Source organism: Chrysemys picta, chromosome 2 (assembly GCF_011386835.1).
Source record: "Chrysemys picta bellii isolate R12L10 chromosome 2, ASM1138683v2, whole genome shotgun sequence".
NCBI lineage: Eukaryota > Metazoa > Chordata > Testudines > Emydidae > Chrysemys > Chrysemys picta.
This window is the reverse complement of record NC_088792.1, coordinates 47,276,215-47,304,156: the sequence shown is the minus strand read 5'-3', so window position 1 is coordinate 47,304,156 and position 27,942 is coordinate 47,276,215. Positions and strand designations below refer to the sequence as shown.

General features: G+C 38.9%; 1 protein-coding gene across 2 annotated transcripts in view; it reads left to right on the top strand.

Moving 5' to 3' along the window:
• Positions 1-3,222: 3,222 nt before the first annotated feature.
• LOC135981294 (ubiquitin carboxyl-terminal hydrolase MINDY-3-like) overlaps positions 3,223-27,942 on the top strand; it is a 40,950-nt gene continuing 16,230 nt past the window's right edge. The window contains exons 1-2 of one of the 2 annotated variants that reach the window (XM_065583076.1): positions 3,223-3,327; positions 5,720-5,800. In XM_065583076.1, coding sequence (XP_065439148.1) covers positions 3,304-3,327; positions 5,720-5,800 — 105 coding nt within the window. In that variant the 5' untranslated portion in view covers positions 3,223-3,303. The remainder of the gene's footprint in view (positions 3,328-5,719; positions 5,801-27,942) is intronic. The other variant, XM_065583075.1, reaches the window with a different exon arrangement.

The window sequence follows — 27,942 nt, the reverse complement described above, 5'->3', positions numbered from 1 at the left end:
CAGGGACAGCACTCTTAAGAAGAAAAGAAGGTTATTCACCTTGTGCAGTAACAGAGATTCTTCGAGATGTGTCTCCCTGTGGATGCTCCACTACCCACCCTCCTCCCCTCTACAGAGTTCTCTATATGAGCTTTACATAGAGAAGGAATTGAGTGGATCGGGATGCGTGAGCGCCAGCAGTACCACAAGGAGGCCACTGTGCACGCACATCCCAACCAGGCACTGCTACCAAAAGTCTCCGATCAGCAGCGCCAAGACGCACCAATGCCTAAAATGGAGCACCCACAGGGGGACACATCTTGAAGAACCTCAGTTACTGTACAAGGTGAGTAACCTCCTCTTTCATCTGAATGAAGCAGCTGCAAAGAGAATACATGTTATTAGTATATACAATGCTGTGCCTTTTCAAAAACAATCTGTGTATTGTCAGAACTTCTGCATTATTTCATATCAACACAAGGTGGCATTTAAGTTGCATTAAGCTTGAAGTAGCACCACTAGGTATAGCACAATAAAGGACAGAAAAAAGTGCTCTTATAAAAGGTGCAGTGCACTAAAAACTAACTACCCAGTAAAGTAATTCCAAAAATTCTTTTAGCAAAGGACTAATTTTCTGACAAGAAGCCAGAGTCAGCATAGCAGGTTACGTGAAAGCCCTCAACTATCAGAGGATCTCTTCTGTTTCCTTTCTGACATAATGTCTCAAAATAGTAGACAGTTCTCTGTCCTGCACTGGACCTTTCACTCAATGCTTGTTTCAGGCATTTATTTTATAAAATCAGCTTCTCTCTAGATTCGGGTGACCAGATGTCCCGATTTTTATAGGGACAGTCCCAATATTTGGGGCTTTTTCTTATGTAGGTGCCTATTACCCCCCGACCCCCACCCTCCCGTCCCGATTTTTCACACTTTCTATCTGGTCACCCTACTCTAGATACTATATTGAAGCTGGAAGGGAAAAAATCTCCGCCTGAAAAATGTAGTTATCCTTAATCACCCACTAGTAGAGAAGCAAGATCCACTGCATTTCAAAAAGCCCTTATCTGATGGACTGTTTTAAGACTGTTTTCAGTGTAAATTAATTCTTTTTTTCACAAAGGGAATTTGATATATGGTATTAACTGGGATTATTGTAGTGATATGACCTTTTGATAGGCTAGATATTTACCTCTGTTTGCTTAGGGTCTAATTCAGCTAAAATTATCTGATGCATGGAAGCTTTTTTAGCTCTAAAGAGAGGCTACGCACCTTCTATTAGATTTTGGACTTGCCACTTTTACTTCTCAAGGAAAGTGTGATTCTGCTCAGTATATTGCCATATATAGCAATGGGGCTGTAAGTGAATAAGTGTGCTGCCTGAGCTCCAAAATGTACCAGTGCATGAGCAAGTTCTTTCCTGTCTGGCTGAATGTCAGCCTGGAAAGAATTTTAACAGCCTGTGGTCCAAAGGTACCTCCAAAATAGAGGTTAATCAGAAAGATCCTTTAGTGATAAACTTTTGATTCTACAAGGTGTAGTATCTTCAGAATACATTTCTTGTGCAACTCGGAGCAGAGAAGTCTGTTTGTAGACAACATTGGGAAAGGAAGATCGTGCATAATAACCAGTTTATGTGAATGAAACACACATCATGCGAAACTTACCCAATATCTTCTTTTGACTTATTGGAATGGATAGATAAAGGAAATGCATGGAAAAACTAACACTTCTTTCATGCAATTCCTGTAGTCAGTTTACTGCACAGGTGTTGAATTCAAGTTCTTGAAAATGCATTGCACATGGTGTCCCAAGTAAATAAGAGAGCATACAGTGCTGTCATAAAATGCGGGATTGAGTCTAATTGAAACATTATAAAAGTTCATTTTCTTTCTCTTCAGAATGTTTCCCAGTGTTACCCCAGAACTTGGCCTGTAGGTATATGCATCACAGTTTGTAATCATAACATGAGTTACTATTACTAACAAATATATATTTTAGAGTTACAGTTCCCCAAAATCAAAGTAGCTTCAGTGAAATTCTCTGAAAAGTGACTTTGGATATGTCTACACGGCAGTTAAACACTGGCCGCTGACTCGGGCTTGTGGGGCTGTAAAATTGTAGTGTAGAAGTTCGGGCTCAGACGGGAGCCTGGGCTCTGAGACCCTCCCCCCTTGCAGGGTTCCAGAGCTTGGGCTCCAGCTTGAGCCCAAATGCATACACCACAATTTTACAGCCTTGCAGCCTGAGCTTCCCGAGCCCAAGCCAGCTGAACCAGGCCAGCTGCGGATGTTTGTTTGCTGTGTAAACGTTACCTTACAGACTTTACCAAACAGATCTGCTCACTGTATGTTCAGACATATGCTTGCTTTAGTGTCACAAATGTTTATTGCTTTTATTCATGTTAGAGTGAAAGCTGGATTCTACTCCTTTTGATCGACAGATTTGTTTACTAAATTTTAATCAGACCTGTGTAAACCTAGGGATGCTGTATTTTTGTCTGCAGAATGTTTATTACTGGTGGTTATTCTTGAGTAGGAAAGAACTCAGCTTGACTTTCAGATCCAAGAGAATGTCCAGCTCAGGCAAATAGCTTCCTATTCAGAGTGGAACTACATTTCTAAAGATGCTGAAGTCTAAGTTTTAGTTCTGTATAGATTATACTTCTCAAAGATTCATCAGCTTCGGTATTTTTCATTCTTATTGTGAGGCTTTCTTTAAAAATAGTAAGTCTTCAGATGATTACTACTGATACTTGAGTGCTAGTACTGGTGGTTGCACGCAATGTAATTTAAAAATGAAGTTCTCCACAGGAAAATGAAATGATGAGTCATTTATTAATAACTAATATTTTGAAACCAGTTGATTTTTGCATTGTCCACAGTGTCAATATGATTAGAGAAAAGTGGAAATTTTTGCTCCTTTCATTTTCCAAAATGGCAGTTTCAGGATGTTATTTTTTCTAGAGCATACTGGAATACTTCAGAAGAATTAGATTTACAATAAAGCAAAACTTTTTTAAAAGGACTGTCAACAGCAGACTTCTAGTAAAATTAACTGTTCATTTCAGTTGTATTCATTTATGAAAAAAACAATTTGGGGTTTGGCTAACGTCATCCGGAATTTTTTTTAAAGCTTCCAGTTGACCTGACCTCATTGCTTTTTCAATGCTTGTTTAAGTTGTATGTTTTTGTAAAATAAGGTATCTTATACCATGTCATTTTTGAAAAAATAGAAAATAACTTGTCTAATAAAATGTTTGGGTTTTGTTTTTAAACAGAACTACTTGGTATACGTAAACAGGCAACTGTAGGTTTTTTGACATTAATGGAATCTCTAAGATACTGTAAGGTAAGCTGCCTTTTTCCCCATCATTTTTAAGATGAGCTTTCTCTTGTGAGTTGCTCCTTAGCAGTATTCCATTAACACATCATCCTCTTCTGAAAATATTGCAGGTAGGCACTTCATCCTAAACTGTAGAAGAGTACAGTCTAAGAGTTATTGGTTTGTAGTATTTCTAGCCTCAAAAAGTGAAACCAAGGCTAAAAGTCTGTAATAAAATAACATTCTCTTTTTGGTTAGGCATGTAAATATATGTCTTGTGATGAGTAAACATTAAGAATTAACAGTTCGTGCTCTTCATTAATAGAATAATTAATGTATGTATTTTTGCCCTTTTCTTAGCCAAAAGAATGTTTAAATGTGAGATTCCAACCTTGCTCAAAAATACCATGCATTTTATAAAGTCCTGAACGCTTTAATTTGTACCAGAATTATAAGAAAAAGAAAAAAGTAGATACTAGCTACCCCATTTGTTAAATTAAAAAATCCCATACTTCAGTCATATGGAAAATAAAGACAAAAACGGAATAGCCAAAATGTGTAATTTTGGCAGATGTAGCATTTTAGTAGTGATGTATTTTAAAGCTACGTTGGTGTGGTTCATTATTTGTGCATTGGTAGGAAGCTCTTAGATTTGCTTTTTACAAAGGAACTGCTTTGCAGCAAATTTAATGTAAGTAGAAGCTGGCACTGTTTTATACTTTAAATTTAAATCCAAGTTGAGTTATGATTTTATGTATTGTAACTTCCTTGTTCCAGTCTGTGCTGTGACTCCTAGATAAAAAACGTGCTTGAATATTTACTTATTACTATTTCTCTGTGCCAAAAACATTGACATCCAAGGGCAGGATGCTAACTTCATGTGTGCATCACTGCATATATCAAAATCTACTTAAATACAAACTCTGGCTATTTTGATATGTGGTGATACAGAAAATAAGTCTTCAACACTAAGTTTTTATTTAAGGGGCATTAGTATGCTTTTTACTACACTTGTAATATTTTGGATGCTTTGTTAATGTTTTCTGTTTATTTGGCATGCACTCTTGTTCTGGTAACATTTGTCAAAGGCTGGCTTCTTGGTGTTTATTTTCATACTACACTGAATCCTTTTGACTTGGCTATTGCTGTATAGAGAATTGTGTAGAATTTGCATATATTTAAAATAATATTGACTACAAACCATGAACGTCTCTTCAAAGTTTAATCACTCAAATAAAAATAGATTAAAAAGATGCAGTGGTAGACCAAGGGAAGCATAAGTGCACCCCATGTAGTGCATATGGTGGTGTAGGGAGAGCTTTCACTTCTGAAGTGAGGGACCATCATGTTAGGTTGGCTTAATAAGGATAAAGAAATGCACCTGATTGGTCTGTTTTATTTTTGTCAGGTAACATAAATGAGTTTATAATCACAGGATCCACAGCCAAGTGCATAAAACAAATGGACTCCTACCTTAAGGGCCTGAATATACAAGCAAACACAAGAGTACAGTTACTTGCATGAACATTTGAAGGATTAGTCTCTAAGATTGTAAAATGAGATATTGCTGCTTTCTCCAACTGACACTTTCCCTTATTGAAATCTGCTCCCAATGTGCCAGGAGCAGCTATATTGTTTTCCAAATTACGCAGTGGAGTTTTGACATCCTGAGTATCCGATACTACTTTTTCCAGGACAGTTCGGAGTAGGGTGTTTGAGCAGTACAATCTCTGGAGATGAAACTGCCACATCTATTATTAAATTGGGCCAAATTGTGTGACATATTCTCTCAGGGGACAAGTTTAAAAACTCATTTAATATGCTACCTAAGATGTAGAATTATGATGTCTACAAACAAATTACTTTTGCATTAATCAACTTAAACACCTAACCCTTTCTTGTCACTTAATCCTCCTTTTTCAAAACAAGTTGGTAATTGTAGCTTAAAAAAAAAAAAAAAAAAAAGGTTCTTCTAAATAGGATCTTTTCAATGTAAACAAACTACATTCATGTTGTAAGGCTCTCTATTCAGTTGCTTTCACCCTCTTCCCTCCCTGCCCCCCCCCCCCACTTTTTTCCCCCCCAAGCATAAACAGTGACTTAGGCCTCAGAGTTACAGCATACCACCAGCTCTTGACTTCGGTGGTGATTGAAGGCACTTGGCACTACACAGGATTGGGCCTAGTGCCATCTAATTTCCACTGATGGTTGGATTTACATGGCTAAATCACAGATCACCAATTATTAAATGGGGGATATGGTAATCAAAAACAAATGTAGTAAAGTTTTTAAATACTACCTTCAAATTGTGACTGAATGTTAATTTTTTAATATTACAAATTGGGGGGGGGGGGGTTATTGGGGCTTCACTATAGCTGTAAGCTAGTTTGTTTATTTGTTTTTACTGCATCTTTTCTAGGTTGGCTCCTACTTGAAATCTCCAAAGTTTCCTATTTGGATACTTGGCAGTGAAACACATCTCACAGTCTTTTTTGCCAAGGTATGATAGCTTTGGTTTTTGTTATATGACCCCAGGCAGATAAATACCGTATAAGTCCAAAGTTCAGATCTTGCTACAGTGTGAGTTTCAGCTGCCTTTAATACAAAAATCAAATCACTGAACATTTAAAACAAGCCCTTCCCTTAAAAACAAGTTTCACAGTTTGTGCTATCTTTATAGTGTCTTTAAGCTTAAACTTGCATTTTAAAAAAAAGAGGTTGTTTAAGCTACTAATATATTTTAGGCTTTACAGTGCTATAGATGTTACGTCTGAGATGTTAAATTGCTATAGTTGTGGGGAGGTTTGTTTGAATAAAATGTATGGAGTTTCTTTGCAACTCCACCTGTTTGGAAATATTTTTATCCATTTTTAAAGCATATGAGGTACAGAAATCTGTACTGTAAGCTCGAGTATACATACACCTCTACCCCGATATAATGCGACCCGATATAACACGTATTCGGATATAACGCAGTAAAGCAGTGCTCCGGGGTGGCAGGGCTGCGCAGTCCAGCGGATCAAAGCAAGTTCGATAGAACGCGGTTTCACCTATAACGCAGTAAGATTTTTTGGCTCCTGAGGACAGCGTTATATCGGGGTAGAGTTATACTAAATGTTTAGAATTAGTACATCATATCAGGAAAACTTTAACGTTTAGGTTTTAAGCTTTAACTATAAACCATTACACTTAAAGTATAAAACATTTGAGTTAACAGTTCCTAATGAACTCGTAAATCATATGTTGAATTTTCTCTAGACACGTATTTCCATAGTTGTGGTTGAGACATTGTCCCTTGTGAGTCAAACTTTTTACCTCCTCTGAAAAGCTGCTTTCTGCATAAGTGAATCTTTGATTTTTAGGAAATGGCTTTTAATTTGTGGAAAGCTTTTTTGCAGTTTTGCCCATTCCTAATTCAACACTTTACAATGAAGTCTTCTTTTAGATCGTAATTCTGAAACAAGGGACAAAGTTTAAGTACAGAATTCTTTAGCTATTAAAAAATGGTCTCTGTATTATAGTTTCCAGGAGAGTTCTTCCTGCTCTCTGCTCAATCTTTGTGTTCAAATCCTCCTAAAAACTCAATTGTGATGTGAAGCCTGCATGAGGTAAAGGGCAGAATAGCCAACTTGTCAATAAATAAGAAGCTGGTTTATCAAGATATGTAGAAGTGCCATTCTGACCAGCTAAATGATCTTTTTTTCATCTTGCCTTTGTCTCCCTCTTTATCTGCTGCCTATTTGACCTTCACTTGTCATTACACATGTGATTTTGTGAACTTAGAAACAAGGACTCTTTGCTTGTTTGAGGAGTCTCATGTTGTTGGGCATTCATAAAAGTACTACTTCCGTTAAACTGTCATAATTTTTTCCTAAATTAGAATAATAAAAACATAGGTCAGGAAGGGACCTCAATAGGTCATCTAATCCAGTCCCCTTCACTGAGGCAGAACTAAGTATTATCTAAACCAGGGGTTCTCAAACTTTATTTCACTGCGACCCCCTTCTGACAACAATAAATTATTACATGACCCCAGGACGGGGGACTGAAGCCTGAGCCTGCCTGAGTCCCACTGCCCCTGGGAGGGGGACGGGCGGGCGGGACAAAGCCAAAGCCTGAGCCCCATTGCCCCAGGTGGGGAAGGGGTTAAAGGCAAAGGATTCTGCCCCAGCTAGGGGGCCTGTAACCTGAGCCCTCTTTCAACACATCTGCCTCCTACTTCTGTCTCAACCTCAGTGCAAGTTTATAAATCTTTGCTATATAAGGTAACTCCTCCCTCTTTTCCCTGTTGACCTTCCATAGCAAATGTAGGTATTATACTTCTTCTGAAGATCTAATATGTGTAGCCCTTGTGATTTCATCATAAGTAATGTAATTTTGGCCCCTGCTGGAGCCATTCTTGTGTTGAGACTAGACACTTCAACCTTCATGTGAATTTCAGCCCTGTGTGTGGTAAAACAGATGATTGCCTTCTCCCACTTCCCTGTTTCCTGGGGGAAAGCAGCCAATGAAGAAGCAAGCAGTCCCTCTCTTCCCCCCACCCATGACTGAGATGAGTTTGTGGGGCTGGGGAGCAGGAACAGGTTGGCTCTGCACCTTCCTGCCCACGCCACTCCTGTGACAAATGAGTCTGCTCCTCTTGGCTCCTTCCCCTCCCATCCCTTCATCCCTGTAACACTTGGTGTGGAAAAGGTGGTGAAGACCCCCTGGATTGGGGGAGGGGAGGCACAGGGGTGGCGGTAATGAAGGAAAAGGGTGTTCACAGCTTCAAGAATTCACTCCTGTTGGCATACCCCTGGGAGAGGGGGAAGAGGACCCTGCTGTAGTTGCTCCCCAGGCCTAAGAGGGGTGAAGGTGAAGGTCCCCTGGAGCTGCAGGAGGAACAGAATTTCACTATGTGGCTTAGGGCAGACTTGATGTGAGAGTGGAGGGTGCATGATTAACTGCTGAGCTGTAAGACAGGCAGATCTGAGCACAGAAGGGGACATAACTATTTTGGAGTTTGGGGAGAAGCTGTAAGATTTACTTCATCAGGCAGCCAGTGAGAGTGTTTGTAGTGGGGACCAAAATCTCATTATTCTATGAATTTGGGAGAGTTGGCACCACTTACTGCTGCATGCGCACTGGGAGTTGACAGGGGGAGTTAAATCAAGATAGACCCAAAACCAAACATTTAAAAAAAAAAAAAAAAAGATTTTTGGGAGGTCTGACTTTTGAACTCTGGGGGTTGGCAGTACTGGGGTGTTGGCTCCTTGGTATGAGATTGAGGAAACTTTAGTAGCTCATAAGGTGTTTTAACTCTTGAAACCACAAGCAGAAAAGTAGAGTATGATCCAAGTCCCTATGCACATTCATGAAGTGCCCTGAAATTAAGAAAAAGAATCTTGAACCTGAAGCAGTAGAAAAAGGAGTCGTTGGAAGGATTTATAGACCGGGAAGATGGGAACAGAGCCATAGGCAAAAACGACTATCACAACTTCATTTTGTATGGGCTGAAGTGGGTGATATGTGGATGTTTAGGAGGCTGGAGAGGCAGATCTACGGTCTGGATGAGAGGGACAGAAAGAAAAGATCTTGTGAAAGTGTCAGGATTAAGATGCTGAGTGGATGTGAGAGAAGAGGTAAAAATTGGCTGATACTTGAAATCAGAGGCATGAGTGACAGGTATGTTGAGCACTGGCAGAGAATCATGGGAGTTTTGTAGAAAGATCACGAGGAGTTTTAGCTGTTGGTAGTGTTCAGAACTTCTACTAACAAGTTTGAATTGGATCAGGCTACTGAGGCACTTGCTACCTCTTGCAAACTTTACAAGTCCCCTGTTCGGATCAGAAGTAGGCAGGGCTTCATGAGGGATCACTGTCTAGGTATATTAAGAGGAAATACTGTCTCCAGCATTCTGAAGCATTCTTAATCAAGATTTACAAACTTCAACACAGGTCATTAAACTGAACAGGTACTGCATATTTTACTTATGAATCTTTGTGGTATTTGCACTTAAAGAGAATCAAGTCAACATGGTGAAAATATTTCTAACTGGTTTCAGAAATCAAAAACAAAGCTGTTGTGAATATTTGTAAGTTTTCCAAGGTTGCTAACTAACCTTATCACAAAGTGCACACTGTAAGTATAAACATCTAAGGTTATTGTTCATGGTTGGGTGATGTAGACCAGGGTTCTCAACCTTTTTCTTTGAGGCCCCCCGTAACATGCTATAGAAACTCCAGGGCCCAGCAGGGAGGTGGGTCTCAGGGCTCCACGGGATGCCGGGGCTTCATCTCCGTAGTTCCACTCCTGGCTTCAGCCCTGCTGGGGCTTGGGGTGCCTGGCTTCAGCCCTGTGGGGGGCCACAGAGCCCTGGTTGAGAATGGCTGATGTAGACCATGAAAATATATCTGTATATATGCCCTTAGGAGAATAAGCAAATTATTTCTTTTTACAAAAAGATTTCTTATCCGTTTTCTTTGGAAGATGGATATTAGCTGTTACACTTAAAGTTCCAACTTCCTGGAAGTCCAAACCAGACCTTAGACCTTAGAGGTGTGTTACATATCGTCACATGGCACATGTTAACACTGAATGGCACTGGATACAGCACAGCACTTGTCAAAGAACTCACCCATTTCAAGATCCAAATCGCTGACATCACAGGACCATCTGTCGCAAAGTGATCAAGTTACTGTGGAAGGATCAACCTTTCTCCACTCCAGTGGTCCACACTGAATTCAGGGTGTGGTGTTTTGTTAGAGGTTGTCAGACCGTTTTAAGCACACGGAACCCCATCTCTCCACACTTACTTTACGCTTGGCTCCGACATTGTCATGGACACCAATCCGTCATTATGGCCTTCCAACCATCAGAAGGAGCATTACCTGCGGAAAAGGATGCATTCTACCACCAGCTAGCAGCAAAGCCAGTCAACTCTGCTAGTGCTCGGAGACTTCAATGCTGTGACTGGCTGTAAATTAAATGGGTGTGAAACTGTGCCAGTGCCCTTCAGTTCAGGTTCCCCAAATGACAATACTATCCAGCTTTCTGACATTGTGTGCCCATGAGGGCTTGTCTGTCATGGGTTTCTGGTTTAGGCACCTTAACCATCACTGGCCTTGATTTTCATACAATGGATGTGCCATGAAGGAAATTAATCACATCCTCATCAGAAACCACTCCATAGGGAAATCTCCTTAGGTCTAGAAGCACCAGCAAACTCAGACCATAGACTACTTGTGCAGCTCTCTGCATTTTCCAACTCCTCACAAGCCAGATGTCCACCAACAGTACAACATCCAGCATCTATCTGAGGATCCTGTTGAAGCAGCGAAATACACAAGGCCATCGAGGATCACATATGTAAGCTCAGTACCGTATCAGATGATGTGGAGATCATCTGGACTTGGTTTATCTAATGCTGTATTACATGCCATGGCTAAATCAATGTCAGACACTTGTGCAAGAAACCTTGGCTTTCTGAAGAGGCCTCTGATATATTAGCAAAGAAGACGGGAGCATGCAAGCAAGAAGATGTCTAGGAAAGTAAAAGGCTGAAAGGCATTTTCTGGGCCATGGCCACATGTGACCATGAGATCTACATCAACTACCTGGCTGATGAAGCAGAGGACAGCCTAAAGTACAACAATCTGCCTTCTGCTTTCAGAGCCATTGCATCTGTCTGGCAGCCATAAACAGCCTTCTGACATACCTATCCCAAAACCAAATGGCTGTTCCTGCTCATTGATGGACAAGGTCCTGGACAGAGAGAAAACACGTTATGAAAGTGTGCTGACCCACACACCTATTCACAACTGTCCAGAGCTATGTGATCTAGCAAACAGTGTGGCTGCAGACTTGGGACAAACACTGATACTCCATCACCTGAAGTAGGCTATCCAAAAGTTATGGAATAGACATGCTACTGGACTTGATATTCAATTCAAGCTGCTCCAAAATGCCTTGGAATCGGTGCACATGTGCCTGCATCAACTGCTTTTAAAACTGGGCATGAGGCAAAATGCCAGCAGAATGGAAAGATGGAAAAAATCTTGCACCAAATGTTGCAGCTGCAGGCTGATCTCATTGTTATCAGTTCCTGGAAAGATTTTTTTTGCTCATGTTCTGCTTGGTAGGATGCAGCCACTCCTTAACGAACATTATCCACAGCAATCAGATTTCATTGTTGAGCAGTCCACAATGGAAGCTGTCCTTATTCTTTGGCTTCTGGCTGAGCTGCACTGAGAATTTAACCACACACTTTCTGTGGTACACCTCTACCTCGATATAACGCGACCTGATATAACACGAATTCGGATATAACGTGGTAAAGCAGTGCTCTGGGGGGGGTGGGGCTGCACGCTCCAGTGGATCAAAGCAAGTTCAATATAACACGGTTTCACCTATAACGCGGTAAGATTTTTTGGCTCCCGAGGACAACGTTATATCGAGATAGAGGTGTATATAGCAACATCAAAGTGGTATTTGAATCAGTCTACAGGTTAGCACTTTGTCTCACGCAGAGCCGACTTGGCATTCCAGATGTGCATAATCTTCACACCAGTATTGACAAGTGTTTACATTGGTACATGGCTTTGTCTGTGTTTCTGTCCAACCTCGGGTGCAGCAAGGATGCATTCTCGCCCCGGCATTATTTTGTCAAGCTATCAGCTAGATATTAGGATTTGCTGCTCCACATGTCCGAATCCAGGTTGCCCAAGAAGTGTTCATTGACCAAGATTATGCCGACAACGTAAACCTGCTTATGGAGAGATTTTTTATATGCTTATTATAGAATTAATTTTTAATGCTTATTATAGAATTTCAGCCCTGCCCACCAGGGTCTCAGTCTGCCCACGCTATCGGGTTGAACATCTCATGGCAGAAGGCCAACGTCCAGAACCTTGGAACTGGGCCACCAGAACCCCAGTGCAAATTGGCTCAGGTATGGGTTCAGGTACCATGGAGTATTGACACATTCATCTACCTACTCTGCAAGCGGAGTTCAAACAGTCTCAGAAAACTGGACATTCTTTGACGAATAGGTCTCACCGCCTCCTGCACAAAGTTAATGTCTTTGCATTGAGACAAAGTTCAAGACCTATCAAACCTGTGTACTTCCCATATTGCTAATAGACATCAGAAACCTGGACACTCTCTTACAGGCAGACTTGGCAGCTAGAAACATTCCATGTGTGCTGTCAGCACCAAATCCGGACCATAAAATGGCTTGATTTTGTACAAAATCTCATAATCTCAGAGATCTGACTATCCTTCTATCACTCATTATGGTCAAAAGTGGTGTGGCATACTTTTCAGCCTTGTCGCCAGGATGGACACACAACACCCTAACACACTGCTCTCAAACGCTCCATTGATGCGTGAAGAGGTGCACGCACTGGCCCTACCTGGTGCCACCTGCGGGGCTGCCCCAGAGATTTGTTGATTTGACGGATTGAGCCAGATCTGGGAACTTCACTAACCTACTACGACACCATCAATAGTGGTCACTCTGGCTGGCACAGAAGTCCTCGGTAGACTGTGTTGATTTGATGACTTGAAGTGGTTAATTACAAATGAAATTAATTGCATTCATTGATTTTGGGGGATGGGAGAGTAGTGCTTTGATGAAATCACTTGTCATTCATGTGTGCAAGTTCAAGATGCCTTTAAAGAATAAGATTTTTGGTTCTTAACTTGGATACCTTCTCCAAAGCTGTACATTTTAGTACAGTCACACTGAGCTAGAATAGAGATGGAATATCCCTTTTACTGTATCTTCCCACAGCCTTTCCAAGCCTAGATGAAAAGGCTTGTAAATCAAGAGTCAAAATATACCAGTTTCCCCCACCCCCCCAATGTTCCTATTTGATCTTCACAGGAACAAAGTTCATTCTAAAAATTCTAATTAAAACTCTTGCTCCAGTTTGTATTGTACGAGGCCCTTTCCAAAATAAATAAACAAACAAAACAGCCTTTATAGACGAAACAAGATAATTTCCCATGACAAGCTAAACATTCAAGTAAATATAATTGAGGCACTTCAGAAATTTTCCAAAGTTATAGGGAAAATGCAATTAAGTGTGTGCTGAAATGTAACTACCTATTTTAACATTTTAGTCTATTTAAAATCTGGCTAGAAAAGTGACTACAAAAATCTTTTTTTTTTCCCTTTTTCTTTAATTCAGTGTGGGTGCTCTGTCTTCAAATCATATTTTCTACTTAACTGTCGTCATTACATATATTCTGCGTTTTCCAAAGCAACAAAATAGTAATTTTCAATTCAAGTTTTTATTGGTGATACATGAAGGAGAGCATAGTTTAATTTCAGATCAGTTAGCAGTGTAGCCAGTTAAAAATACATCTTCTGACTTGTAAAATGGGCAAATTTGATATTGAAGTACATTGAGAATAAATGAGACTGGACTAGATGACCTCTCAAGGTCCCTTCCAGTTCTATGATTCTATGATATTGGAACTCCACAATGTAATTTATGGTCTTCTCTGACTATAACTACAAGATTAATTGGCACATTCTGTTATCATTTTATGGTTTGGTGTAATTTTTAACTTCAAAAGGTTGTAGTAATAAGAAATATATAAAATCACTTTGTCACGAAAAGTTTAGCCACCATATAAATGGAATATTTGAATAAAAATCACTGATGCCAAATTTTTAATGGACGTTTCTGCACATTTCTAAGCAAAGCATTATTGAATATTTATTTTAATCTTTGGACTCATTCATAAGTCCAATCGCATTCTGTGCAAAAGACATCAGAAGTATTCAGTTGTCTTAGTAATTAACTTTAATGTAACTTTAATAGGACATCTGAAGGTTTTTTGCAGAGAATGAGGTAAGATGATTTATGAATGGGTCCACTGTAATTTGAAGTATTTGGCATGGCTCACTTCTAGTGGATGAACAGCATACAATACCTCTATATACCTGACATCTGAGATGTTGAGTTATAAAAACATTTCAGCTTTCTCACTTTTTTTTGTAGAGTACACAGAATGGCTTGCCAGTATTGAACACATCAAATGCACTGCTAAATATACCTTTCTTACTTTGTAAGTCACTGTGTACAGTATATTAGCCTACCACATAGAAGAGAAGGCTGTGAACATATTGTATCATTCTGTATCCTTTTTTAGGTGTCAAACCAATGTTGGTTCCAGCCATGTTTGGTACAATAGAAGACATTGGGCCTGACTCATCACATGACGGGTAGATATTTTGCTTTTCAAAGTTGGAAGAATAAACATCCCAATTGACTGAAAATTGATGGGTTAAATGATAGTTCTAGCTTTAAATTGATATTTATAGAAACTCAGCACATAAATGTAAACCAATTGTTCTTTGTTTCTGCAAATTTGTGCCCCACAAAGTGGAAAAGCAAAGCCACTCTTCTGCAAGGCTCCTTTTCCCCAATGGTATGTCTGAGTCTTGATTGTCAGTGTGGTACTTTCAGTTTAAGTGCTATGGACTTGTGGGTCTTTCTGAATATTTTACAAAACTCCATCTTGCTACTCTAGCCACTGTTTCAGTTTTTCTCTGAGCCATGACTAAGGGCATGGTATTTTAAAGAAAAATCTGATTTTTTTTTTTTAAATGACTTTGAAGATTCATTTACCATTCTATTTTTAATACTTTTTTTGGTGGTTCTCCTTAGCTCCATTAAAGGCTTTCTCCACTCCTAAAAGCTTTCTTGTGCAGAGAGAGAAAATGATTTTTTTAAAGGCAAAATGGCAACTCAGTCTTTGAAAGCTGCTTTGATGACTGTCCTTCAGAGATGCAAATCTAAAATGGTAGCCAAGATCTCATGTGAGACTATAAAATCCTTTCGCTCAACTGTTGCCTGCTTCAGTTTCTTTGTAGCCTCTAGGTACAGGAATTTGCTAGGCAAGGCATATGTATAAATTAAATTAGTAACACAATGAGCTTACAAGCCTTAAGCTAATCAAGGCATAAGGCCAAAGCAGCTAACCAGGAGTAACCAATAGATCATAAGAGATCCAAAGATAGAATGTTGTAATGATTAAACTGCTCACAGGTAAACACAAGATGCTAGTTTATACCAACTTGGGATATTTTAAGTTAGGAACATCAGCAGATGTCCAACCACAAGAATAACATAGTAACTAATTGACATACAAAATAATAAACTTTAAGTAAATAGATTAGTAACCTACGGGAGAAGGGCACCTCAACATTCGTAGGGTGAGGAAATACAAACAAGGAAAAGGGGATGAAACACCTACAGAATATTCATTAGACATAGTGGTATTAATGTAACACATTATAAAAGCTGTATACCAGTCTGCGTGCTTTGGGAGAAGCCAGGACGACAATTGCTGATGATGGTGACGAGGAACGTGATGATTGATGAGATAATCAATATAATTCATACAAAATCAATAGATTGGGCCAACATGATGTCACTGTAATCCACTTAATCTTCAGTATATTTTTTCTATATTTGAGATTAGTCTCCATCTGTTGCAGCAGCTAGCATCACTGCAAACCCCCCAAGCAGAGGTACAAAAGCCCATGACTTGCACCAGCTGAGTTTACCTAATTTCAGCGCACAAATGCAGCAACACTGATTGCAGATCACTGTATACCAAGCATAGATAAGGCCTTAGTTCTTGTAAATATTAATCTGGTTTTAAGTGAGTGGAAGGCAAGGAAGAGTTGTTTAAGAAGACAATGTAACAATCACTTCTTTACCTACTAAATTTGAACAGTCCATCTTTCAGAGATAGGTCTAAATGAATGTCCTTGTACTTGTGAAAAGATAAGAGGGAGAAGAGAGAAGCTGTGTTAGACTGTTTCAATGAAGAGGCTATCTCAGCACTCATAGCTAACCTTTTCTCTATTTATCATGCATGGTCTTTCAACAAGCTTTTGAACTATCGTGAGTCTGTAAACTTCCTCTAGACCAGGGATTGGCAACCTGTGGCACACGGCCCATCAGGGAAATCCACTGGCGGGCTGGGACGGTTTGCTTACCTGCAACATCCGCAGGTTTGGCCAATCACAGCTCCCACTGGCCACAGTTCGCCGTTCCAGTACTTATGCTGCTATATGTATAATGATTGGTTCTGTTCGTTAGATTTATTTCAAATTAGCAAAAATACGTTTTAGAAGAGTAAGATTTATTCAAACATTCCCTCACGATATGTACTTTTCAAGAGAACTTAGAAGTATAACTCACTGTACTCCAAAATACTGTTTTTAATATTTGCTGCTATTAACAGGAGAGACTGAGATGCCTAGGGTGTGATAGACTACAATATCACTTCTTTCCATTTCCCATATTTAATATAAAGTAAAATGCATACACTATAGGTTCTCAAACTGTCCTAGTGTGGGGAACACCCCTAACATTCCAAATCGCATACGTCACCTCCCCTCTTACTTTGCGATCCCTATGGCAGCTGTTTACATGATAGTGCTATTAGGAGGTTTTTTACCAGTCTCTTAAAGTGACTTAACAGTTGGAAATGAAGAGAACCAACATTGTGTGACCAGTTAACTCTGTCTGGATTCGTTTGAGAACTGATGGCACAAACACCCTTTATTGCTTTTCATTTAGAAAATGAGTGCTAGCTAATGATTCTCAGTTGGGAAGTGCTGACTATTGGTAGAAGATTGTCCTAAATTATTTATTTTTTTTAAATTACAAAATGAAATGGGACACATCCATCAAAGGTGTCTTCCCTCCACTTAGCTGGAAGTCATAAATGTAGTGTACAGTTCCAAAAATAAAAGCCTTTGGAATATAATTACTGAATGTCCATGAGTATTAATTTGAAGTGAGAATTTATTGGTTTTCAGAATATAAAGAGTTAATCTTTAGGGTCTGTCTACACTGCAATAAAAAACTCATGGCACCAATTTTCAGAGCCTAGGTCAGCTGACTTGGGCCTATGGATTTCAGGCTGCGGGGCTAAAAATTGCAGTGTAAACATTTGGGCTTGGGCTGGAACCCAGGCTCAGTAACCCCTCCCCGCTTGCAGTGTCTAAGTCCAGGCTCCAGCCTGAGCCTGAATATCTACACTGCAATTTTTAGCCCCCCAGCCCAAGCCCAAGTAAGCTGAGCCAGGCCAGCTCTGGCCATGCTGCAGGTCTCTTTTTGCAGTTTAAACATGCCCTTTTGACCACTTACTGTGCCTGTGAACTTTTTCAAATGTCTGTGCACAGTTCTGATATATTTCATATCTAGCCTATTGCCTCATTTTGTCCTTTCTCTTCTTGATCTCCCCTTCTGGCAAAGGAAGGCAGTAGACATTTTCCTGAGCAGGTCAGTGTTTCTCCTTGGTTAGCTGGAGGAGGTAGTGTGGGGTGACATTCCTTGTTCCTGGCTGCCCTCTCTGAGGCTAAGCCTGCTATGTCTGCATTACTCAAACATTGCTGGACTAGAAGCAAGGGAATAAGCTCAGAAAACTAACATGGCAGTATACAATTCAGCGGCAAATCTTTTTTTTAAATCGTAACAAAGGTAGTCTTGGACTGAAGCTTTATGCCAAGCTCTGTCCCAAATTCTCTCCTAGTTATAAACTCCTAAACATGTATCCAATGGAAATGCAGAAACACTATGGACACTGGTGCAATTGTATGCATGGCAAGAACCTGACATAAATCAATTTGTCTTTTGGCTGTTGTTTGATCATGAAAACCGTAATGCATGTGACAGCTGTTAAATCCACAGAAACATTAGCAAAAACCCATATACAGCATCCAATTTCATCCTTTACAAGTGCAGTGACTAATACCCTTGGAAATCCATTTCAGACTCTTTTGAAGTGGTGGGAAACTAGTTTTACATATCCTTCGTTGTCCCCTTTCATGGTGATAGGGACGTTCATGTGTATAGAATAACACCTTTGACCTCTTCTGATTAAGCAGTTTCACTTTCAGGTGAGGGCACATGAGGGAACACATTGAAAGCTTAAACTTTTTTAAAAAATTGTAAAGAAAACAGTCTTTAGTGGTGCAGGAAGCTCTTAACCCTCCCTGGGTAAATTGGCAGTGTACATAGTGATATCTGTTACTGAGACCAGATTGGTATTGATGCCTTACATGGCAGATGTCTTTATTTCTTCCCTCCAAGTAACATTAGAAGTCACATTTAATCAAACATCTTTTTGTATGCCTGCATATCTAAGATTATATTCCTGAATTAAAATAGCTTTTTAAAATTTTTAAATGGTAAATATGGATTTATTTTGCATGTTATACATGAAGTCTGCAAACTGTTTTTAGTTTAAAAGTTTTATCAATGACATTTTGATACCATGCATTCTACCAATACAGAAAAAATTGTTAGTGGAGATAGTCCTTAAACTCTGCAAGCATATGTACTGGCTAATTTAGAAAACACATACTCTGAATACTTTGTATTGTTAAGATCATGAGTGTAAGACATGTATGACCTGAATACACTTCATGGTCCAGGATCACAAAAGCAATGGCTGGCATATTTAGAAAATTATAATTTCAAGGGCCTATACAACCAAGAAAACAGCTGTGCCCAGAGCACAAATGTTAAAAAGTTCACTAATACAGCATTAAGGCTGGAAAACTGAACTTACAAGGAAGTTTTACATGTAATGCAGTATTAGCATACTTTTCTTTCTTTCAAAGAAAGGAATTCAAAAGTAAACAGGGAGTGGGGGTGGAGAGAGAAGGGAAGTAGCTCAACAGAACAGGGAGTTTCAAAATGCACCCCTACAGAGTTAAGCATCTGGTGTGCTGTTGGCAATTACAGAATTGAAAATCTAAAATTTTTGCTGTAATGTGAAAATGAATTCTTAATCCCATAGCTGTTTTTTAAAATACTTGTTCACAGTTGCCTGATACTTTGTCTTTGAGGGCAAGCTGTACATAAGTTTTAAAATAAGCAGTAGCTGTAACCGGCTCTACATTTGTGCTTAAGAAGCAACTTTTTCCTGCTTGAATAGTTTGAATACCTGACTTAGAATCACAGAATTATAGAAATGTAGAACTGGAAGGGACCTCAAGTCGTCATCAAGTCCAGGATCCTGCATTGTGGCAGAACTAAGTAAACCTAGACCACCCCTGACAGGTGTTTGCTCAACATATTTTTAAAAATCTCCAAATGTGGGGATTCCCTTGGAAGCCTATTCCAGATCTTAACAACTCTTACCGTTAGAAAGTTTTTCCTACTGTCTAACCTAAATCTCCCTTGCTTCAGATTAAGCTCATTATGTCCTACTTTCAGTGGATGTGGAGACCAATTGATCCCTGTCCTGGATTCAAAATGGCTTTGATTTCTGCCATATATTTTCATTTACTTTGAACTCTGCTCACACACGATGTGTTCTTGTCACACTTGTTCCACCCCCTCCTGCTTAATGCAGGCTCACAAAATAGATGAACATATCAGACCCAGCATGTACTGTGTATCTGATCATGTGTAATCAATTTTATAGGTTGAAATGGTATTAATATCCTGTTACTCTTTACATCTTCAAACCCTGTGAAGGCGCTTCCGTGGCATCAAAGCCACTGTTTATTCTGAGTGAAGTATCCCTCAGAAGTATCTGCAACCTGGGGACCAAAGAATCTGCCCAACACTCTGTTTTGTTTGCAAAAATTTACTTTCAAAGTCAAAGGCTTGCCCCAGGTAGATAAAGATCATCTACTTAGTAGCTGGCAAACAAAATCTAAAACAATACCATACCCCCCACCCCACCCAGACTTTCTAAAAGTCTCCGTAATCTGTCCTCCAAAGAAAGAAATATGGAAATGAAGAGCCATCCTTCTGACAGTCCAGCAAATGAATTGTTGCCTTTGGTATTGGTTGGATATAAAATATGAGATGACTTTAACATCTCCACAGATGTTAATGTGTTGATGTATTCATTGTAGTTTAGGTCTCTTCAAAAGTTGTGCAATCAAGTGGATGTTTTGTTGGCTCTTTAGTTAAACCATCCCTCCAGAATAGAAGACATATTGTGATTTCTGTAATTGTGTAGAGTGCCTGTTAAGAGCATTACTTCCCCAATGGATACTCAGTCATATTATTCACTGCAGATTACTTTTCCTCCCAAAATTATGAAGTCTTGCTCTGTTTTGTTTTGATTTTTTTCTCTTGGGCTGGGGATGTAGGTTGTAATGGATTGTGGCTACTTCTTCTGTCATTTCTTTATTAGGACTAAAGAACTGTAGGAATGTCTTTGTACAGTAAATCCCAGTATGAAGGGGAGGAGGGTATAGCACCTTGGTGGGAGCAGTTTTAAACATGCTCACATTTTAAATTGTACTTTACTCTGAAAATTATGTATGTAAAACTGACAGTATTTTACTTAATGGATCTGTTTCATGTTTCCATTGAGTCCTGACTGCTTGCTTTAGTCACTAAAGACTCATGTTAGCCTCTCCTCTGAAGAACCCGTAGGAGCGGACAGTAGTATTAATTTAGATGACCTGTATGGGCCTGAAGTCCGTTATTAACATAACCTGGTCACTGTCCAACATTAAACAGTTTAAACAAGGTTTGTGGTTTGGTATACAGAGACTTCAGCTTAGTACCATAGCAAACACATCATGCAAAATCCTTTTAACCTTTTATTAAAGATACAAAAAAGCAGGAAAAACAATTAAAGCATTTGTAATGTAAAGTATTAAGTAAAGCTTTCATTTTAGCAGCATAGCAACGTTGCTTTTTCCCTTTAGTTGAAGGGATTTTTTAGGAAGAAATGCCATTTGACAGTCTCTAAGGCCTTGGCTACACTTACCCGCTAGTTCGGCGGCTGGCAATCGAACTTCTGGGTTCGACTTATCGCGTCTAGTCTGGACGCGATAAGTCGAACCCGGAAGTGCTCGCCGTCGACTGCGGTACTCCAGCTCAGCGAGAGGAGTACCGCGGAGTCGATGGGGGAGCCTGCCTGCCGAGTGTGGACCAAGGTAAGTTCGAACTAAGGTACTTCGACTTCAGCTACGTTATTCACGTAGCTGAAGTTGCGTACCTTAGTTCGAATTAGGGGGGTAGTGTAGACCAAGCCTGAGATATTGTAGCTGTCTCTTAGATGGTGTAATAACTATCTGGTTTGGGGTGGAAGAGAAGAAGTTAGTTGAAATGGGATGGTGCTGCTGTTAAAGTCAGATTCCATTTCCTAGAAGACAAAACAAGGCACACACAAGAAGGAAGAGAAAAGAACAGCAAAGATTAGAAAATGCAGCTTCTGCCTCTGATGTTGACTTTCATTTGCAGCTTTATGGCTGGCACAGCACACAGTCTTATCAGCCACTCGGAGACCTGGCAAACTTGTACTAGCGTTGGGCTTTTAGGACATTGCTTTTAGCTGCCTCTTTTGGTCACAGCCATACAGCAGTGTTGCAAAATATAGATTCTTGACTGTCTATTCCAGACCCTTATTAGATGGAAGGTAATAGGGGAGAAAGATAGCAAAGAGAAGATATAATGTGAGGAAGAAAAAGGAGTGGGAGTAACAGGCTCACATCTCAGTGTTTGGGATTCAGCCAGAGTTATTCGAGGTGGTGGTGATTGGGTCTCTCTCTATGGCCTGATCTGGTCAGTACATTTCTCAGGATCAAGATGATGAATGTCCAGTGTCTCAGGAGATGGTGGCGGTGGCAACCATGATGGTGAAACTGACACCTTCCCCTTCTCTTGTCTTTCAGTCAGCCAGCTTCTTGGTAGCTACCTTTTTCCTCCCAAAATCTGTGAAGACCCCAAAAGGGAAGTGATATATGGAATAGCCTGTTCACTTAATTAGGCTTAGTTTCCAACACACCAATTTTGGTCAATTGATTTCTAGTCTCCCACTGTTCTGTTTACCAGGCATGATCTTAATACAGTCCTTGAATTATATCAGTAGGCCTTTTTGTTTGTGCTAATTCAGTCTTCCTTTTTTTCCCACCACCTTTTTCTCATCAACATTTGTTGTAGGTTATTGTGAAATTTTGTTAACTTTCACTCACTCTTCACAGTTGAGCTCATAATTGGGGTACATTTTAGGCCCAATTATTACAACAGAACTTACCAGGAGAGCCTTCATGAGGCGTCAAAATTTTTGCCGCCCTACACCCATTTTATTAGGCTATGTACCCACCCCTCCAAATGTGGTGATCAATAGAGAGGCCCTATGCCTCTATAACTAACTCTGACATCTGATGTTGCACCCTGAGTCCCTCATACCCTGGTAGTCTGTTATGGGACGAGTCAAAACTAGTAGCCTAGGGCTTGTCTACATAGAGAAGTTACTATAGAGTAGCTAGTGTGCTAACTTCACATCCTTGCATGCTGTGCGCTAACTTCCTCTATAGATAAGCCCTAGGATTATGCACTGCTGGGTCCATTTCTGGGAAAGCACTTTGCAGTCAGGACAGCACTAATATTAATTAATGTAGTTTCTTTATGCTCTATAAGGAACAGAATGTTGTGGATCAGAAATTCATCTCCAGGCTGAATAAATGAGACTGTAATTTGACTCCTCAATCATAATTGTAGTGGAGAGTTTTGGCCTTTCTTAAGCACTAGTATAGTTAATTGCATTAAGATTTTTTTTTTTATCCTATTAAGGTAACTAGTTCTTGTGACTTTATTAGGAGTAATAGTAATGAATGTATTTTGTAGATCTCTTTTACTTGGTGGTCCTTTTATTCAAAAGTGCTGAGATTGAATGTCATAATTATTATTAGTGTTAAGTTATAGGGAGGCACTGTTGAAGCATAGCTTTTCAGAAAGTTCTTTCAATAAGCAACAATGCTAATATATCAAATACAGTGATACTGGATTGGTTTACTTGTTTGGTGTTTGCATTCTTTCACTTATTGGTTACAGAACAGATTATTTTATTGTTACAAATCTATCTTATGTTGATGCTCAGTGAAGGTAAGAAAGATGAAAACTAATGAATTGGCTAGGAAACTTTTGAATTTGCAGGGAGGAAGTACTAAAGCCAACCCTGTGTATGTTTCTGATCAGTTTGTACAAAGCATGAACACTTACATCTTGATATGACTATAGGATATGGATATTAGCATGTTTTGCCCTATTGAAGCAGACTTGTGGAAGTCTGAACAGATGTAGAACCCCAGGATGCCACCTTAGCCACTTCTAAGTAGAACTGCACGTAAAAGGGGATCCCACGCAAATTAAATGAATTACATGAATGCACTCAGTTACTCTTAACACTCTCTTGAGTTTCCCTGGTAGGTTCTTGTGTTTTCTTATTTCTTATGTTTTGATTATAAATTGGTTCTCCTGTGTGTACTGTGCTTTACAGTAGAACCTCAACGTTACAAACACCTCGGGCATGGAGGTTGTTTGTATCTCTGAAATGTTCGTAACTTTGAACAAAATGTTATGGTTATTCTTTCAAAAATTTACAACTAAACATTGACTTAATACAGCTTTGAAACTTTTCTATGAAGAAAAATGCTGCTTTCCCTTTGTTTTTAGTAGTAGTTTACATTTAATGCAGTACTGTACTATATTTGCCTTTTTGGGGGTAGGGTCTCTGCTGCTGCCTGACTGTGCACTTCCGGTTCCAAATGAGGTGTGTTGACTGGTCAGTTCGTAACTCTGGTGTTTATAACTCTGAGGTTCTACTGTATGTTTAATGTGTATTGATTCCCTTGTGGCAGATGGTCTCTCCATTCCTTTTCTTTTTCAAATAAGAACCCCCAAAATAGGCGAATATTTCACAGTATAGTACGGCTTTTTTCCAAAGACTAATCTCTCGAGATTACGTTTCTGAATCTCTCTTCTGTCATTTCCCTCCAGAGTGCAACTTTCTCACTGGAAAATGCATCATCTCTGTAATAGTGCCTCTGCTCCTACATGGTATGTTTTCCAGTGACATCAGCAACATTTTGAAACCGGTATCACAGGCCTGTGCTGTGGCATATCCAGGAAAGTGCAATTGTGTATTGCAGAACAAGAGATTTTGTTGCTTTACAACTGATTTACTTTTGCAGATTGTTAACCAAGTAGAAAATAGTGAGTAAAATGCAGGCTCCCGGCTGTCTGTGATCCCCGCTAGAGCTCTTTCAGTAGCAGACCCTTGTGTCAGACCTTGATCTAGGTACTCAACTTCCACCTTTAAGCAAAACTCACATACATGGGCAACAATATGGAGCAACTTTGAATTCAGTATTAAGATTAGTCAAATGTGATAATTCAACTTTATTGGACGTGGAGATATATTTGAAACTGGGATCAGCTGTGACATGGTCCAAGGTGGAGCTATTGAGACATTTCTGAAGAATAGAGAACACTGTTGTTTCAACTTACCTGTTTTTAAAATGTCTAGAATCTCTATTTTTTCTGCCTGCTTTTTTGTGTGACAGTAGTATTGTAAAATACTGGCTACTGTGCTGGTGTATAAAAGCTGCTTTGTTTTTTAATGTGTATTGATCAACATAAACAGAAGAATATCTGCAATAAGAGGTATATCAGAGCAGAAAGATTGTGGGTAGTGAAGTGCTTATCTATCTAGCCAGTGAATTGAAGGCTAGTATTTTCAGTAGTTATTTAAGAGCAGCTAAGGTTGCTACTTTATAAAAAGGCGTAGTATAGATAGCTTTTAAACATACTGATGACCGAGCTACAGCTCTTCGACATTGAAGAGGTTTTTATTTCAGCAGTTTTATGATTACAGGAAATTAATTCTATCTGGTTTTAGTTTAAATGTGTGAATTAGTCTTTATTCGAATTTTAGCAAAGCAAATGTGAAATGACATGGTTAGTCTAAAAAGTTCCCCAGTCAGTAAGAAACCTCTATTTAAATTGTTTTATCAAAAAGGTTTAAGACTTGGAGACAATCAATCCTGATGTCCTTACACTAAAGGACATCAACTTCCTGATGGCCTTACACTAAAGATTTTAAAAGGCAGGCTTTTAAATAAAAATCATATAATTAAGCATATTTAATCATGACAGTACTTTTTAAAATCTTGAGCAGTTAGTTGCGAAAGTATTCTGCCAACAAGGTAAAACACCATCTTATAGAACTGAGTGTTGCATTTGAGTTTCAAAATCTCATTACCAGAAATAAAACATAGATTTACCATGTACACACTTTCACAAGCTAGTATCACCTTTTTTCACTAATATAAGATTACTTTCTTTATTTTTAATGGGAGAATTTCATACCAAAGCAGAATTGAAAACAAGATTATTTAACCAACAATCCCCCTTGTTTGTGTTGCATTTTCTGCTACTGAACTTTTGTGTTTTAATAAACATTTTTTCTCTCATAGTCCAGCTTCTCCTGTCTTATCCTGCTGTGAAATCACGGTCCTGTTCTTACACACAGGTCTGTTGCTATGGAAACAATTGTGCTGACATTGATTCAGCATTGACTTCACTATCAGGTTAAATAGAAATGGGCTCAGAGCGTTAGTTAAACAGAAACAGTAATATTGGCTATAAACTTTTTTTTGAAAGTGAGAAACATATAAAGTATGTTTGAACTATATGCTTCTCTGTATCAAATAAGTGCGGGTGTGAATGCTAGTGATTTATTGGTGAACACATTTTTATATGTAATGCATATCAACCACATAAAAATAAGGTTAACTCTTATAGGTACAACAGTGAACTACAGCTAGTAGACAGGAATTGGCCTTAACTTTCTGTGTATTGGCAATTGGTGCCATAACTGAACTGATTACATGTAAGCTTTTCTGGCTGACCCAGTCTTTTAATGTAGGGTAACTTGTTACCAGGTAAGGGGATCAATTGGAGCTTCATACTTCACTCAGAAGACGGTGAAGCACTAGCAGGGATTAACAGCAATCCATCCAGCCCATTCGGTAGTGGCTTGATAGGCTTCACTGGATATTATCTTATTTCCCAGCCAATCATTTTAATATAGGTCTATAGCAAGTCTCTGAAAGACCTTAAGGATTTGGGAGAAGGAAAGAAATTCTTGAAATGAGAAGAGCCTAGAAGAAACATATTCTATTTCCTTCTATACTATACTGAAAAACAAATCACTCCTTTCTTGTACATCTGCCTGGCTAAAGTCCTTTAAGGAGAATGCAAGCATGGTGGGAACTCTTCCCTCAAAGCCACCTTCTATCTTTAACTTGCAGTAGTTTCAACTGCCAAATTTTAATATGATCTTTAAGCTTAGACTTATCTCTGCACGCTTTGTGGGCTCGCAGATCAACCAAGTACTTCTGTTTTGTGTTAAAACACTGTTTCTACTAAAATATACTTTGTGTATCATACCAATATTTCATGTTATTTACTTTGTATTCATATTTTGATATATAAAAGGACACTAAACAAAAACTTAGAAAATCTAGATCTTGCGTTTTTGTGATACAATGAGTTCTATCTTTGGAGGTGAAAGGTCTAATGCATCTAATTAAAATCATTCTTCGGTTACACGTGATGATCACTTTTAGTCTGCCTAGTTTGTCTGTCCGTATCGCAAAAGCACTGCATGCTTGGTATTCTATACTATGGTGTTGTCCCGAACTGGAGTAGCATGGCATCACTGGTCAGTTTTGTGCTGAATTGACAAAATTTTGCGTGTAAGCTTGTACTGAGTGTGCTTTGAGGTATTGTTCTTGATGTCATTGTGATATGCTGGGTATTTAGCGCTCTTGAAAATTAGGCTGCTTAGGAGCTTAACTTTTTGGAATCCATTTTTTTAAAACAATCTTAGCATCTGTGTCCTTCGAGTGGGAAGACTTGCTGTATTGTATTGTAGAAGTAACAATTATCAATTTATTGAGTGTAGTGAGATGAAAGTTGGTGTGAACTACAAAAAAGATGGCCTTTGTAATGCTTTAGGAATGGTGTAAATCTACAGATTAGCTTGGAATAGTTATAAAAAATAATAATAATGTAATCTTTATCAAACTTAGGCACTTCTTACATATATTGATGTTTTAATTTGAAATTAGGCAAACAATGTAGAAAAATATTTTACAAGATATTTTAATAGTAATAAAATATTACTGTAAGTCATGTACTTACTGTAGTATGTATAGAACTTCTAAATATTTCGTATCCAAGTGGGTTTGAATTAAAAGGATAATAGGTCCTTCAATGAAGAGTATTGTAAAAAACTCAAAACAGGTACGTCATCACAGCTTATTCATTATAGCAATTCTTATGAGTTGTTTTGGATTTGCAGGACAAACTTCTGGAATGTTTTCATTAGAACTTACTAAGAATATATTTTGCCTCTAAGAATAAACATGAGATCTTAAAATAACTGGTATTATTGAAGAGAACTTTTGAAAGTTGTAAAAATGGCTATTTGTATATCACCAGAGCCAAAGGGTGAAATATGATTTTCTTGCCTCTTGGGACATGGGGTACTTTAAAAGTGTTGAATAAGTGTTATGATAATCTGTGGATGAGATTTCCTTGTATGGAAGTTTCAATGTGTGGAATGTATCAAATGCAGTTCACAAGGCTGGAGGTTTGTTTTTCATATTTTGGCAGAAATGATGGAATTTCAATTTGGGCAGTTGAAGAACATTTTTGTTAGATGTTTGCCACATTTCTAAGCTTTACTGACTGAAGTTCATATTTTCCATTTATTTTCATTGCAGAAACATCGGAGAGGGGTAGTCAATTAATTTTTTTTGTCAAGGTCCAAATTTCTTGGTCAAAGGTATAGTCAAGGGCCAGC